This window comes from Typopeltis vanoorti, chromosome 5 (genome assembly GCF_054136105.1).
Source record: "Typopeltis vanoorti isolate ZY-2024b chromosome 5, IOZ_Tvanoo_1.0, whole genome shotgun sequence".
Lineage (NCBI taxonomy): Eukaryota > Metazoa > Arthropoda > Arachnida > Uropygi > Thelyphonidae > Typopeltis > Typopeltis vanoorti.
The window spans coordinates 38179645-38197653 of NC_143553.1; the positions used below are offsets into that span (position 1 = coordinate 38179645).

Sequence of the window (18009 nt, forward strand, 5' to 3'; positions counted from 1 at the left end):
TAGAATTTTAGTAAATTTAAAGGGGCGTTAATTAAAACTATTGCAGCATATATAAAGGGATTGTCGCAATTAATTTCGCTGTGTTAATGAAATCTCGAGTTAAGCAAGGGATACCTGTATTAGAGCATTTCTGACTTCTGACTGGCAGCAACTCAATAAATAGTTCAGAAGTCATGCAGTACACCTAAGGGTTTTATTTTTTTTTTTTTTTTTTGTCTAATTTGTTTATAATGTCAGAGAAGAAATTGATTTTTTCAATAAGTGACAGAACTGAAAACATAGTGAAAAGAAGTATCACTAAAAATAAATAAACAAATGGTCTTGTATCATTCACGAAATAAATAATTTTTTTTCCCACACAGACAAACATTACTACATAAGTGGTTAACATATGTGTTTTAACTATTTCTATGTCTGGTATGTTATACATAATAAAAATTAGCCACAGCATTAACTTAAAACTTATAAATTGACCAGACCGGGGATTAGACATGCAACTGTACTAGAGTACACCCATACTAATATCTGACTAGTGATCCACACCAATTTGAAAAACAATTTAAAAAAATCTACAAAACAAGATGCAGACAACCAGTATCAGAAGATTCTCTATACTTTTCCATATGCATAAAACAATCTGTAAAAAGATTGCACACACACCCTGAACAACATATTTTTACAATCCTTTCCATCTCTGAGTAAAGCATTCTCTGTTGTCCTATATATGTTCGAAGATACAATTCATGGACTCCCTTGTTCTTGCAGGCTGAATTCAAGGCAAACTAAATGTACTTAGTTATATAAGAATATGCAGATTTCACTGTTTTCTTTCACCCAGATATTGGACCCAGATGACCCCATGGATCATATGATGTCATGGAAGTAAATTACACTGTTCATCGCAGATTTTTCCAATTCAAGAGAGAGTGACTGTCTATTCTTGTGAAACAATCATTCATCATTAAAATCATCATTAAGAATGCCTTTCTCAATGATATAGGAAGTGGTTATCCAAAATAGTAACTTTTAAAATTTAGTATAATAATTTTTTTAATCTAATATTTCTTTAAGTGATATGATTGTACATGGAACTTTTTCCAGCCATTTGAGACCTTCAGTATGCAAGATGTAATCTCAAATTAGACAATAAAAGTGATTTCACACTTAAATATAATCACAAACATCTATGCCAATATTTGGATTCGAATCTGCAGCCTGCTTGATGGAGAGCAAGTATGTTAACCACTTGGCAATCATACCAGAATTAACTAAAAAATCCTATCAATTACATTTACTTTTTCATTTGATGCCTTATTAGGGTACTGTAATATTTTTCGAGTGAAATCACTGCTGGAAAAAGAAGTGACGAGGTTGCAAATGCCCTTTCTACACAGAATGAGAAAATCTCAATTACATCAGTGTTTTGGTTGGAAAGTGGTACACTATCGACTTCGTAAGATTTGTTAGCAATGGGAAGAATATAACTATAGTCATCAAATTATGATGAATGCAACTTAAAACAACTTGTACTAATGATGGCAATCCCATTAACACATTAAACAAATACCACTTCACTCCTGCAATTTAGCCTAGGAGTCTGCAGGTTGTATAAGTGAAGTTTATTACTGCCATTAAGGCATATTATTTAACGCTTCTGTTCAAGCTGTTGCTGCTACTGATGGTGAAAAAACCCTCAGACTTTTAGAATGAATAAAATACATTGTACAAAATATGTAGATGTAGCATGGAGTGAGATGAGAGCAAAATGTGCGAATGATGCTAGGAAGTTGCTGAAAATATTTTAATAATACATTCACAACGTGACAAAAAAGCCTCACAACAAGTTAATGTCAAAACAGTGCTGTTAGATGAAAAGTTGGAAACAGACAATGAAGATACAGAGAATTTGGCAGAAGTGCTCTGAAATGAAGACCTTATTGGGGCTAGAAGAAAATGGTTAGAGTATTTGCCTTTGTTAATAAAGCAATTCAGTGGTCTGAGGCAATAGACCTCAACATGGAGATTTGGCAAAGTAGACAAAGTGATGCAAATATTAGGAAACTGTGCTGGATTCTCAATTAGATAGACAGGCCAATCTTGAAGGTTCATCATCATCAAATTCCTGCCATGTACCCTCAAGGGGTGTACAGGATATGACAGTACTACATGAAAAAATTACATCATTACTAACTTCCTATCTACAATTTTCCTCCATATCAGTCTGTTACTTGTCAAGACTCCAACATTATCAGATCTTATATTTCTATCGTCTAAAGCACTTTGTACCGTATCAATCCACCTATATCTTGGTCTTCCTCTGGGTCGTTTTCCAGCCAACCTGGCAGAGAACACTTGTTTTGCTAATCTTTCCTCTCCCATTCTATTTAAGTGACCATACCATCTGAGATTAGCTCTGCTAACGCATTCCTGGATGCTGACAATGTGAAGTTCTTTCCTAATATCCTCTTTTTTAATATGATATTGCCATTGATGCCATCTATTCACGCCTCTAATCTTTCTCAGGACTCTCATATCTGCGGTCTCTAGTCTTTGGTCAAGTGTTTTACTTCTGACCCAGCTCTCAGATCCATAAGTTAAAAGTGGTTTGAACACAGTCTTGTATACAGCTAATTTAGTGTTCCGACTAATTTCTTTCTTATTCCATATGAATTTATTCAATTGACTTCCCACGATACCAGCTTTGCTGATTCTGTTGTCTATTTCTATATTTAGTTTACCATCTTCAGTAAAAATTGTGCCTAAGTAGCTGAAATGTTTTACTTGTTCCACAGGTTCTCCATTCACAACACAGTTGACATTTTCAATGATTCTGCCTATTTTCATTGTCTTTGTCTTTTTATTGCTGACCTTCATACCATATCTATTACAACAGCTATTCAATTTAGTCAGAGAATCTTGCAGACTTGTAGCGGATTTATTTAGAAGTATAACATCATCCGCATAAAGCAAAGAGCTGACATTAACATCTCCAATTTTGATATCAGGTTTAATACTACTTTCCTTCATAATGTGATCCATATAGATAATGAATAACAGAGGAGATAATGTACATCCTTGTCTCACACCAGATTTAACATTAAACCATCTTCCTGTACTTCCTTCAATTCTAACTGCTGACTTACAACTCAAATAAAGACTAAGTATTGCTTGATATAATGCCTCACTGACACCATATAACTGCAGCGTATTGAATAGCTTCTCTCTTGGCACCTTGTCATATGCCTTTTCCAAATCGACAAAACTTAAATACAGATCTTTGTTATATTCCCATGCTTTCTCGACTATTTGTCGTAAAGTGAAGATCTGATCCTGACAGCCTCTATTTGGCCTGAATCCAGCTTGTTCTTCACCAAGCTTTTCTTCCACAATTCTTCTCAACCGTTTCTCAAGTATACTTGCATAGATCTTGCCAGGAACACTCAGTAGGGAAATACCTCTGTAATTTTCACATTCAGTTTTATTTCCCATTTTATATATGGGTACTATGAGAGCTCTACTCCAATCATCGGGAATTCGTCCCTCTGTCCAGGCTTTCTGAACTATGCAGTGCAGCCACTGTAAGACTCTTATACCACCATACTTCAGCATTTCTGGTCGAATATCATCTACTCCTGCTGCCTTTCCACATTTCAAGCCTTTGATGACTTTTTCTACTTCAAGTGTGGATATGTATTCCTGATTGCATGCCAGGTCTGTGTTTTTTATCACTGTGCTGTCATCACTGCTTGTTTCATTTAGCAGTTTTTCAAAGTAATTACTCCATACTTCAAGGATATCTTTTTCTCCTGTTTTCATTTCACCTTTATCATCTCTAACTCCTTTTACAGCACTCTTTCCTCCATTCCTAAGCTTCTTCAACAACCTCCAGAATATTTTGCCACCTTCTTGATATTTATTTTCTATATTCTTGCCAAAGTCCTCCCATGACTTTCGTTTAGCTAGTTTTACACACTGTTTAGCTTTCTTACATTTGTCTCTGTATTCTGTAAGAGTAAAAGCTGACTTATTTGCCAGGAACTTTTGATATGCTTTCTTCTTTACCTTCACTGCCTCTTTAACTTCATGTGTCCACCAGGGAGTTCTGATTTTTTTATCCTTGCACACAACCTCACCACATGCCTCTCTGGCAGAATCAATCAATGTTTCCTTCGGAGTTTGCCACTGAATCTCCAAGGTTTGATTCCTGTTCTCAAACTCTTTCATTTTCTTTTCAATAATATTTCTGTATTTTAGTCTACAGTTCACATCTGAGAGCTGCTCAACTTTTATTCGCTTTAAAACTTTCTTACCTGTTATTCTTTTCAATATGAAATTCAATTTTATCCTGCTCAAGACTAAATAGTGATCACTTCCAATTTCAAATCCTCTGTACACTCTGGTGTCCTGCACCAGGGAGAAAACATCACTATCAACAATAACATAGTCAATGAGACTTTTCTTATTCCTAGCCTCTTCTCTCCATGTGAATTTGTGCACATTTTTATGTTGGAACATGGTGTTAGTATTAACCAGTCCATGTCCTGAGCAGAAATCCAACAGATATTTGCCATTATTATCAGCTTTGCTCTTTTCTCCAAATTTTCCCAAAATATTTTTGTATGTCTCACAATCATTTCCTACTCTACTATTTAGATCCCCAACAAGGACCAACTTTTCCTTTTTCATTGTGTCAGTTGCTTTTTCTAAAGCCTCAAAAAATTCCTCTACTTCTACCTTAGTAGAACCTTCTGTGGGACCATAGGCACAAATAAGTCTCATTGTCCAGTTCCCCATTCTCATATTTGCCCACATTACTCTACTTGAGACTGACTGCCATTCAAGAAGATTAGCCTCGTATTTTGTGTTGAATGCTATGGCTACTCCTTCTTTTCCTTGATTGTCATTGCCTGAATATAACATTTTGTATTTATTGCTCAGAAAGATCTCACCAGTTTTGGTCTTTTTTGTTTCAGTCACCCCTATTATGTCGATCTGGTACTTATCTAATTCCTCAGCTAGCTCCATTTCTTTGCCATTCAGGCTTCTTACGTTGATAGTACCGATCTTTAACTCTGGTGATTTTGAGTTGGGGTTTGTTTTCAGATTTGTTCCAGTAGCTGACCTTTCGCTGTTCGCCCTGGTTCCCTGGCGAAAACAACGGGGGCCTTGTTTAACCGGGCGACGCCCCAGCCGGCATGAAATTTTGTCATGTTGTACCATCATTTTTTATTTTGGTTTAACCAATAAGAATACAATTTGGTCGGCTAAATCCCAAATTGCCAGCCAAATTCAGTATCTACTTTGATACTGAACCTCGTTCGTTCAGTATCAAAGTAGATACCCAACAGGGTGCACCACGAGAAGGTGAGGATTGGACATTAGGTCAGAAGCCCTGGTCGGTTCTCCGCATTCCTTTAAAGGCTATGTGGAGGTCTCCTCTCAGTTATACAGCTTTGACCCTTAAGCACCCCTTGAAGGTTCACATGGGAAAAATTTGCTACACAATTTGGATCCGATGATTTTGTAACAATGGTTGGCTGGTTGATTTCAAAGCCAATAAAACATGTTTGTTGGTTTTTTTAGAAACCTATAGAACAAAACATGTTCTGTCAGTTTTTAAAATGATGAACTTAAATTATTCATTATTAATTATTGTTTTTAATTACAGAGAAAGGAGATGTGTATTATTAAGTGTATGGTTTAAAAATTATGGACAAATAAATTTATGTAAGCATATTTATTTATATAAATAATATCTAGGTAAATAATTATATTTTTTTCCCTCTCTAATACTTCATTTTTTAAAAATTTTTTTTAAATTGAACTTTGCAGTCCTGTGGTGCTTGTTATAATCAAGTTTGACTGAAAATTGTTTCCTATGATTTTCCTTAATTCAAAGAAAAAAAAATTAATTATACTTGATAAAGCAAGCAAAGTTTACACATGAAGTATCTTTCCACCAATTTCTTTAGTACTCCATAAAGCAAAACAATATTCATCTCAAAGGAAGTGTGCTATGCCTTATGGAAAGGGTCACTACCCAGACTAGTTTCAATATTTACCGAGTTCTCATCAGTAGGAACTAGACCTAGGAAGATAGTGAGATTGAATCAATGCAGAAGTCGTAGCAACAGCATGGCATCGCATAATGCACAATAATATATGCATCTGAAACAATATACAGAGTAGTCAGTGCGAATGAAGATACTTCATGTGCAAACCTTGCTTACACTTGCATAAAGGATTAAACAAGATTTTTATTATTATTACATGACACCTACAGGGAATCCAATGACTCATCGAGGGAGAGCACCTACTCTACAACTCTCTGCCTCCACCACTTACAATTCACAAACTACAATGAACTGCAACTACAATCATCATCTACACAAATGCCATCTACTGCCCACCACCATCACTAGTGTTTTCACAGGCCATCACAAACATCCATGTCCAGAGCAGGATTTGAACTTGCAGCCTTTTGGCTGGAAAGCGGATACGCTAACCGCTCGGCCAACCAGGCAAGCATGATTTCTAGTCAAAAGTAATTTACTTTGTAACCAAGTGAATAAAATTTTCTAAAAAAATTCTAATTTTCAGTGGATGGTCAACAGCGAAAGCATCTTCCAGAAGCAGATAATCCACCTTATAAGCATACCTGGTGACAATCTACCATCCTTATTACTTGGAGGTGTGAAGTTGCAATTGCCATATTTTGTTTCCAAAGTAGGGTCTCTAGTTTCTGTTCTCACCTTCATGTATGCAACACACAAGCACTAACATTAATGGACGTAAGTAAGAGGGTTACACAGATTAGCGGCTAGACAGAGCAGGGGACTTAATTTGACAGTAACTCAATTACAGGAATCTGCCTGACAACTGGCAAATAATCCTGCTGCTACTTCTCTGCCAGATCATGCCTGAATAAAATCAATATGAGAGTATGCAAGGAAGCACTTTGAAGACTAAACTGGTGACTTTAATATCCCATAAAGCATACCAATATTCATCTCAAAGGAAGTGTGCTATACTGAAATTCGCCTGGGTAGTAACCTTTTCCTTAGGGAAAGGGTCCAGACGAGTTTCAAAGTTTACTGAGTTCTCATCTAAAGTGTGGGCACTCCTTGTGTAGTAATAGCCATAAATCTTTCATACTTATTACATGCTCTTGTTTCTAAGTTACTAAAATCCCTAATAAAAAAAATTTCATACAAAAACAAATACTTCCAATATCAACCTCCAATTATCATAGGTGGTGCTTTGCAATAAGTTTACCTGAGCATGCACATCAAACCGTTTTTTATCATTTTAAAAGTGATTTCATAAATAAATTTCACCAAATTAAATGTAGCAACAGTTCTTAAAGGACTCAATATCACTGATATCTGTAAATATCCCTTAACAGCCTTTTTATTAGTCCAATAATGGTGCTGCTAATGTCTTTAAACAACAAGAGCATGGTTTGAAATGGAAATATCAAGAGCAACCATATTCCTATGGTTGCTCTTGATATTTCCAGACATCTGATCAAGTCTACCATAGTAAGATGAAGATATCTAGCTAATTTCAATGCAATCAAAATAAAATCTTATCATTTCTTGGAAGAAAGATCTATCCTCACTCCTTACTTTTGATAATATTTCAGCCTCCAGTCAAGATAAATATAGCCTATGCTGACACAAACTCTCATCCATAACCTCCAGAAAACTTGGTCTCTTCTTCATGTAGCTTCCTCAGTGAGAGGGTGCAAGACCATGTCCTTCCAGTTCTCTCTCTCTGTTGGTGGCTTTCCTTTTTGTTTCTGCATAGCCATGTGATCCTGTCCATGATCTTATCTTCAAACTATGTCCTCTGTTTTTATTCCTTGATCCTTTTCCCATTATTTTTCCTTCTAAAACTGTTAGTATCCTCTGACCTGCTGAACCTCTCAGTACATGTCCTGCTAATCTCATCTTTCTCTGGATCATTTCCTGTAATTAAGTTTTCTCTATTCTCATTCTCTGTAGGACATTTGTATTTGTCATGTAATCTGTCCACGAGATTTTCAGGGCTCTCTTATAGCACTGCGCTTCAAAGGCCATTATCTGTTGTCTTACGTTCTTCTAGAATAGCCAGGTCTCACTTCCATTTGTGAAAACTGGCCACATTAATGTTCTTATTATTCTTTTCTTTGTCTCAATACCCACAGAACTTCTGAGCAGATCTTTATTTTTCCAGACGGCATCTTCAGCTATGGCTGTTCTTATTTTTATTTCTTACTTTCCATCCGCAGTAAAGTAGGTGCCTAAATATTTGAATTCTGTTGTATGTTTAATTTTCATATTGTTTATGAATATTTCTGGCTTGGATCTGTTTTCTTTTGAGATTTTCATAAATATGGTCTTTTTTGCATTTATATCTAATCCAAAGTCTTTACTTTTTCAATTAGTAGCTGCAGTAATTTGATTAATTTTATGTTTTCTGCTATTAGAATGGTATCATCAGCATATCTAAGATTGTTGTATTTTATACCATTGATAATAATTTCTATTTTTTTGTTTTTGAATCTTTCTCATCACTGTCTCACTATAGATATTAAATAAATTTGGTGAAAGGATACACCCTTGTCTAACTCCTCTTTGTTATTTTCACTTCAGAAGTCTCAGAGTTAAACAGCTGCATTTTCTGTTTGATGCAAATCATCTTTATAATCTTAAGCACACGATCTCCTTTCTAATTTATCTAATATATTGAACATTTTATTATGTTTTACCTGGTCGAAGGCCTTCTCAAAGTCTATTAAGCATATGTATATATTCCTATTTCTTTCAAGTGATCTTTATTAGAATTTGTAGTTCCAGGATAGCATTAATGGTTCCCATTCCTCTTCTGAAGCCGTTCTGTTGTTCACTCAATTCACCGATTAAGGCTCTTTCAATTTTTTTGTTAAATCCCACATCTTTTATTTCAATGGGATTGTTCTGCCAAAGTGCCCATTACCATTCCTCCACTTTAATCATGTAAAAGCAAAGGTGGCTGTTGGTCAGCATCCATATATGTTCTGCTCGAAACTTATCTAACCAGCATTTCATTGTTTAATTTTCAATCTACCCACGTACCTCCGTTCTTGGGAACAGCCTTCCCCATAATTTTCTCTTGTGGATACAACCTCCAGATCAAGAAATGATTTCTCCCTAGTCGCTTTGCCACCCAACACTGTTTTGTCACAGACCTAATATGTGTGGGTTGACTGTAGTGTGAAGACACAGCGCAAAACCTTTTCATTTGGCTTTTCATGTGGCTAGTAGAGGACAGTGGAAGAGATATCTGCTCATCTGGTTATCAGCAAAGATGTATAAAAAGATAGGACTAGCAATGTGTTCTTCCTTTTCTCAAACAATGGCCAGTTATTGAATGGTAAGGTTTCAACTATATCTTTCAGTACAATCCCCCCCCCCCCCCCGCCTCATTGTTGAGCAAAACAGAAGACAACTGTGCGAAGATTCAGGATTTTTTCCTCAAATAATAAATTTTATGTACAGTTTCCTTTAGAAAATAAAAATATATGTTTTCTTTATATGAACTTCCTTATCTGTTGGCAAGTATGTGGCATATAGCAATCAACAATTTTGAGTGTATAGAAGGTAAACCAACAAATTTCATTATAATAATGCTATTTCACATTAGAAGTAATTACAAATTCAAAGTTTATGAAATCTCTTTGTAAGAAATTTGACTATTTTAATTGTAACAACAAAATGTTCAAGAGACAGGAGCTCTTGCACATTGTGGGATCTTTCTCATCTCTACATTGCAAATAATAAGCCAATTACAATGACTAATTGAATTGTTCATATTTGGTCTAATGTATTAAAACTGAAAACTTTATTAATAGGAGACCATACGATTTAATGAATAAAATACAAATTTCCAACCAGTTTCACTAGCTACTGTCTAGCATTATCAAGGCTGTACTGGTGTTATAATGCCTTGATAATGCTAGACAGTAGCTAGTGAAACTGATTGACAATTTGTATTTTATTCATTAAATCGTATGGTCTCTTATTAATAAAGTTTACAATGGCTAATTATTAAATGAAAGAGTCAGTCTTCCCAGCACATGAAATTTCCATTATTCAGAAATAATTAGAGTCCATATTCCATTATAGACTAATTCACATATTGAAGTTTATTTCAAAAAAATGAATGCCTTCCTTTTCTGGACATCCTTATCAATCTAAGATTATCTGCAGTTTTCTTTGTATGAGAAGAAAACTACAGATGACTTGTTTCATTAACACCATTTTGCATCATCATCAGCACACACATTTATACTTACAAAATTCGCCAGAATGTAATATGTTCTAGAGATGTTTTAAAACAGAATTCATTAAATGCACCTTTCATTCCAATGAAAACAGTCAAGTCATCCAAAAAAATCAAAACTCCTACCTGCTCGAGGAAGACTATTAAAGTTTTTCATTCAGGAAGGTTTGTTTGGTCAGAAAGTTAGGCTTATTTCTCAATTTTACTAAGAAGACAAAAATTAAGACCATGTCAGTGCCATTTTTCCTGGCTACCAATGGCATTAAAGTAAAGACTGGACCAAGGACTGGTCTCTGAGATACTCCACAGATCATGTTAAACCTTGCAACCCCCCCCCCCCCAATCCTGGCTAACACTTTATAATCTAATCCCATATTCTCCATCCTATGTGACAGCCTTCCATGCTGTATTCTATTAAAAGCCTTAGTAAAATCCAAAAGCATCGTGATGTATCCATTTCTCATCTAAAAGCAGCATTCTTATAAAGTGTGAGCAAGTTACTCAAATAAAACCATCCCTTGGTAAACTGAAACTGTTCATTGCAAATTACAGATTCTCTGTCAGCCCACGGATGAATTGAACTTTTCAAAAATCTTCACCACTCCAGAGATACTGATGGGCTTAGATCAGTCTTTGCAGAATCCTTGTGCAATGGGATTATCACACATTCTTTATGCTACTGCAGAATCTGCTGAGACTCAAGTAATATAACCAGGTCAATGGTATAGCAAATTGTACTGAACACTACCTTAGCATCCATGATGAAATCTGATCAGCAACTGTAGGTAAATTCTTATTAATCCTTTGCACCAGCTACAAGACCTCCACATACACTTTTCTTCTGGTGTACAGATAGCACTGACCTCTATGTTGCATACACTAGATTGACTTCTTAGCATAATGGGTGCTCATTACTTGAACAATCTTCTATTTTATATGTGCCACCTGCATGCAATTCACATATAGTGGCTATTTTTTCACGGTAATCCATTCTTTCTTTCTTTTACTTTAAGCATAAAGACAATTCTTTTTGGTTATCTTCAGCTTGAAGAGAATTTATATTCAGCTTAATGTAGAATGCATGTATTATATTCCTGATTACCTTGAGATATGAAACAGGGTTGCAACGACAAAAACTGTAAGGGTACTTGAAATTTACTGGAATTCAGATTTGTGACAAACTGTTGTTATTTCCATCTTTGATTTCACAAGAGATTTACTATTATTATTATTTTATTTATTTATTTATTTGCTAAATTAAAAGTACAATTTTTAAGACAGCACTTAAAGACAATCACTTCAAAGTAATTTCGACATACTAAAGTGAATTAAAGTGTGTAAACTGAAACTTATTAATTTGAGTTTCCATATATATATATATTTTGTATACATATATTCACTGAATTTGAGGAAAATTGAAAAGACATTCCTGATAGTGCTATCTTTATGCTGGTTTAGAGATAAAAGAGTACTGAGAGGATCCAAAATTGGAAAGAACAATATGTAAGAAAGTCTTTCAAAACTTGTGCAGCTTTAGGAAAAGAAAAAAATGAAACAGTTTCAGCACAAGAACCTTTGAGTCTCAGTGGCAAACTCAGAAAAAAACCCTGATTGATTCAGTTAGGGAAGCATGTGGAGAGATATCCTCTGCAAGGATAGAAAAACAAGCCATTGGACACAAGAAGTTAAATAACTGGAAAAAAAAAAAATCATACCATAAGTTTCTAGCAAATAAGTTGGCAGATGTCCTAAAAGAATACAGAGAAAAATTTAAGAGAGCTAAACGTAAAACTAGCTAAACAGAATTCAAGAGAAGAGTTATATAAGAACCCAAAAAATAAATATCAGGAAAGGGAGCAAAATATTCTGAAGGCTATTTGAAAAAGCTTCAAAATGTTAGAGTATGGGGTAACAGGAATCAATGTAGAAAGGCAGCTGTAATAAATGATATTCAAAAGAAATGCTGAAAAATGCATGCATAAAAGTTTTGCACTGGCTGCACTGCTTTAATTCAGAGGGCATGGTCAAAAGTTTGAATACCAGATGACTGGAGTACAGTTCTCATAGTTCATATCTATAAGATGCAGAATAAAGTTGAATGTGAAAATCAGAGAGGAATTTCTCTACTATCTGTTCCATGCAAAATTTATGTAAGCACACTTGAAAAGTGGATAAGAATAATTGTGGAAAAGAAACTCAAAGAACAAGCCAGGTAAACAACAGATAGAGAATGTCAATTTATGACAAAATGAGAAATCATGGGAATATAAAATTTAAATAGAAATCCTGAACAAGGATTTCCACTTAAGTTTCGTAGATCTGGAAAAGACATACTGCAGGATGCCCAGAAAACTTTTGCAAAACAGTTTTTTTTTTAGCCTGTACACGAGAGGTTGGTTTATCAACCCCTATAGTACATTAGTAGCATGTATGGGTAGTAGTGGGTTGAGAAAGAAGGTACTTGACTGTACCTTCCCCTGTTCTGTTCTTTGTGGAACAGAACAGGGGAAGGCCAGAAGACTAATCATGGAATCAGCCTCAGCCTTAAGAAACTCTCCAAACCTCAACAAATTTGGATGTATGAGACTGCCCCAAATTTGGGAAGCTTACATCAGCAGACCTTCAGCCCAACGCCCAAGAACACCTACTTAGCCTGCTAGGGGGCATCATCAGGACTTTTAAGAGAACAATAGCTTCATCACTTCATTCTCAGTTACTGTGTTGTAGTGCCTACGTGCACGTGCCTTTTTTTGTAAAAGTTCCTTTTAAATATGGTAATGTGATGTTGCCGAAATATCGGAAATATTTATTAAAGTGTAATTTAATTTATATTCTTATCTACGTTGTCAATTCCTTATTTAGTCATTAAAACTGGTGAACTGTGAAATTCCATTCAACATTACATAATCATTACTGTATTATCATGTTGACACATGCTAATTTATCACAGGGGTGGCCAGACACATGCTTGATTTCTCTCTTCCTAAGTTTTGCACTACCACACTCTCACAAAACATTTTCTCCAAACATCTAACCCCAAAACCAGATAATGATGGTAATATAACATTTTTATTTTTGATTAATATTTGGCTCTTTTTAGTACAAGATATGAAATCAAAATTAAGTTCACCTACACAGTTTTACTAACGTTCAAAGCAAAAAATTCCCTTTTTGCTGTTTAATACTTTGTGGGTCCTCCTCTTGCCTTTATTACAGCTTGACGTTAACAAAATCAATTTCATGATGGAAGCAACTGTCAAAGGTTAACTAGCCATAGTGATCTCATCACAAAAATACAAAAACTAGCTCTTGCTGTCTATTTATAGCTAAAAAATCTGATGCAACAGCAGCAACTATTACATCATACAGAAACCTGTGGGAATGATAGATGATGCAATACAATGAAATATCTAATGATAAACCAATGAAAATGATCATTTAAGTACTAAAAACTAAATTTATGTAAGGTGATGCAGTTTCCATTAACATGAGCATGTGCGTGTATGTACATATACAGGGTGAGTCAAAATGATGCAAGCAATTTCTGCTTATTTTAATGAAGAAACGATTAGATGGGAAAATGCAACATGCAGTAATAGAGAAAGAAACTCAGAGTTTCAGTTAAAGTTGTCTTTAAGTCAATGTTCTAGCTACAATCTGATTTAAATAAAGAATGGTGAATATGGAATGAAAATATAATTTAATTTCTATGAGACTGTCAAAGCATTTTTTTTTTTTTTTTTTTAATATGGCATGTTATTTATGGTTTAAAATATAGAACATTTCATAATACTATTTCAGAGTGAAATAGCAGTCTCAGTTTGTATTACGATAAAATTAAACCTTCCGTAGGCATAGTATGCTACTACATAATCTGAGACTAACAAAATGTCATCCTCTGATACTTCAGAGCTCCATTTCTTTCTTAAAAAAAAAAAAAAAAAAAAAAAAAAAAAAAAAAAAAAAAAAAAAAAAAAAAAGCCTTATTAACTCAAGAAGCTATACAAACACATCCAGGGCAGGCTTTTACATGCCCATGACCTTTTGGTTGGAGAGTAGTATGCTATCCACTCAGCATACCAGGCCAGCATTTGATGCAATACACAAAGAATACAAATTTTGGCGAGTTGCACTAAAAAGAATGGTATCAGCAGGTATATGAAGCGGATGTGATATTTAAGTTAACAAAGAGATGAAAATAACTTTGTGCCAAAATCTAGATGAGCAATAATGATGGATTAGCAGAAGAAATTATAAAACTTAAAAAAAAAATATCCGCCAATAATGAGTAATTTCGGTATTTTCAACTGTGCTGAATGACACAAACTAATGTTCCTTACCTTCTCTTGGAGACTGAAAGTACCACCACCACCACCACTGTAACCACTATCTTGGGAATCTGAATCACTGTACCCATCAATACCTTTGTTCTTTTTAATTTCATGGCTCTCTGAAAGAATTCCTTCAGCAAAATTATTTGGAATATTCTCTTTGTCTTTCACATAAACAGCCTTGGGGGAAAAAAAAAAACACGAAAGAGAAATAAGTAATTTTCCAGTTTGATATGCTTAAAAAAACACCACTAACAAGTTATGTAAAATAACTATTTCTTAAATTGTTCATTTCCCCATAATATGTCACACTCAATCACCTATTAACAGCCTAAAAAAAAAGCTTCGTTCATATAGAATGCATGTTATGATAGGAAAGAGAGGCATCCCTGTCTATACGGTCTATTATGTCAATCAAAGTACACTGGTGTCCAAAACAGAAGGATTAACACCATTTCTGAAGATTACAAGTACAAATTCAGATGAATCAGCTTGTGGGAATTTGAATGACTAACGATTTCAAGCAGAAAGTGGATACACATTCAAAATTTCAAATTACGTGCAAAAGGGGTCATGTGGTAGCACTCAACAAAGCAAAAGGCCGTGCTAAACGAACTGTGTTTGAAGGAAGCTTTTCATGAAGGAATAAAGTTGCATACTTCAATGCTTTGTAATCTCTCAAAACATAATCTGGTTGATTTCACATGGAGAAGAATTATTGGAAAGATTCAAGGTCACAGAATTACAGGTATCCCTTGCTTAACGCGGGATATGATTAACACGCCGAAATTAACTGCGGCAATCCCTTGATACACGTGGCAAGAGTTTTGATTAACGCGCCTTTAACCCTGCAGAGCTCGCAGCTCTGCAGGGTTAAAGGTCTAATCAGATTTTGCATGATCTGACAGATACATGCAAAATGTTTAATATAAATATTCTTACACACAATTCAGATGTATAGCTTGGAGGTCATGAGTAGCTGTGCATTCTTATGTTACGAGTAATATTCCGCACTGTTTTTTTGCTGTCAGTTTGGTTTAACAGATGTCATGTAAATGTCTGTGATATTTGACAGTAAATTCTATCTGAGAGATACCGTGACCTCCGATGTCAGTATAGTATGGTTTAGTTTTTTATTCTTTGTTCAATAATTTCTAGATTGTAACTGAAAATAAATAAACCATCATGTATTACTGAAATAGAGAGACAAAGGCTTATTTATCATACATGTCCTCTAGTAGATGTGCTTTACATTATGAAAAATACTAAGGAAAGTGATCTGGAGCTTACTCCACCTTTACTACGAGTCGCTCATAAGGTTGCTTATGCTGGCATCCACCGAAACTTTTAGTTTCTATATATTTGGCACGAAACTCTTGTAGTTTCTATATTAGGCTATGAAATAATGTTGGATTCAATATCCACTTAATTGGTATCATCATGAATTATATTTGCAGTGTTTTTTCTTTATGTTTTATTGCTTGTTAGCCGAGGTCTAAAGTCATTTTGCTTTATCGTAGAATTTATGCCGATCAGAAAAAAATTAAATCTGTTCAAACGACTCTTGATAACTTCTTTTGATAAAAAAATTGCAGTAAATAATGTAGGTACAAGTATTTATTATACATTTCTTTGAATTCATTTTTTATCTTTCCTAAAAGAGTACCATATAAAACGAATTATTAATACAGTAATCGATGATGAACGAATTGTAATTTTTACCATTGATTATTAGATTTGATTAACGCGATTTTGATATACGCCATAACATCAGGGATTAATTAACTGCGTTAATCTAGGGATACCTGTACTGATATTGCTGAGTTTGGAATCTCATATAGCATTTCAAACCAATGGAATGTGTTCCAGACGATTGATAAGAGGTCATCACAGAACATGAAGCCAATTTTTGTTATAACAGCAAAACAATCTATGCACCACAGCAAGTCAGTTCCATTCAAGCATAGGTACACAAATATCTCAACAAACTGTTGCAAAAAGTCTGTGACAACAAGGCCTAAGCCCAAAGGCTTAGTCTATACCCCTTTATCCACTTCTCATTGTAGAGCAAGTTTTCAGTAGTGTTGTATCCATACAAACTAGACATGACCCCAACAGGATAATGTACTCTTTACAGATGAATCATTTTAGTCTTTCCTTTGATTCTAGATGACACTTGATCTGGAGAGAAAGCAGTACTGCTTACCATTGCAAGAATTTTTTGAAAGGGATAAGCGTTGTGGGGGAGGCATACTTAAATGCACTGAGCTACAAGTGCAGGAAAAAGGAAATATGCCTGGTGAATGATACTGTAATGAAGTTATTTAATGTCATGTTTAATTTTTCCATGGTGCTGCAAACAAAGAATTCACTTATGGATGACAACGCCATGCAACATCGTACATGAGCAGTGTAGATACTTCTGGAGACCAAGGATATTAATTTAATCAATTGGCTAACATGATCCCCAGGCCTCAACCCAATAGAACACGTTTGGGACACAAAAGGTTCCTGCTCAAAATTATCCTTCCTTTGAATGAGCGAACTAGTATGCTTCAAGAACTCCTGAATCTTGGTGTTAAGCATGGTACAGCATTGTGAGAGCTGCACGGCAATTCAGGTTGGATATATCATCATCATCAAATTCCTGCCATGTACCCTCAAGGGTACATGACAGGAATTTTTTCAGGAATCATTACAGGATATGATAATACTACATGAAAAATTTACATCATCACTAACTTCCTATCTACAATTTTCCTCCAAATCAGTCTGTTACTTGTCAAGACTCCAACATTATCAGATCTTATATTTCTATCGTCTAAGGAACTTTGTACCATATCAATCCAGTAGATACGCCCAATTGTGGACAGTATAAATAATCCCACATACAAACTGGCTAGACATTTAGCGAAGCTACTAGCCACTCTCACTAACAATTCTCCCTCCTTTATCAAAAATTCAGCACACCTAAAAAGCATCTTACAACACCTCACCCTAAAAAGCTCACTTAATAGTAAGCTTTGACATCACTTCACTATTCACAAATGTACCACTAATAGAAACCCTCCATCTACTGAAGTCACACTTCCCCCCTGATATATTTGAACTATTCAAATTCACAATACATGCAGGATATTTCACATGGAAAGGGAAAATATACAAACAAATTGATGGGACAGCCATGGGCTCCCCCCTTTCTCCCCCCCCTAGCCAACTTTTACATCGAACACCTGGAAAAACAAGCAATCAACACAGCCACTCTCAAACCAACACTTTGGCTACGCTATGTTGATGATGTGCTTGCTATTTGGCCACATGGCCCTGAGACATTGAAAACATTCTTAGCACATTTAAATAGCCAACATCCAAT

At 35.0% G+C, this 18009-nt stretch overlaps 1 protein-coding gene across 3 annotated transcripts in view; it reads right to left on the reverse strand.

The window, feature by feature from the left end:
• The window catches only part of LOC150106324 (M-phase inducer phosphatase-like), a 349715-nt gene that overhangs the window by 183423 nt on the left and 148283 nt on the right, over positions 1–18009 (reverse strand). For all 3 annotated transcript variants that reach the window (XM_090392364.1, XM_090392361.1, XM_090392362.1), the window contains exon 6: positions 14646–14816. In XM_090392364.1, coding sequence (XP_090248490.1) covers positions 14646–14816 — 171 coding nt within the window. The remainder of the gene's footprint in view (positions 1–14645; positions 14817–18009) is intronic.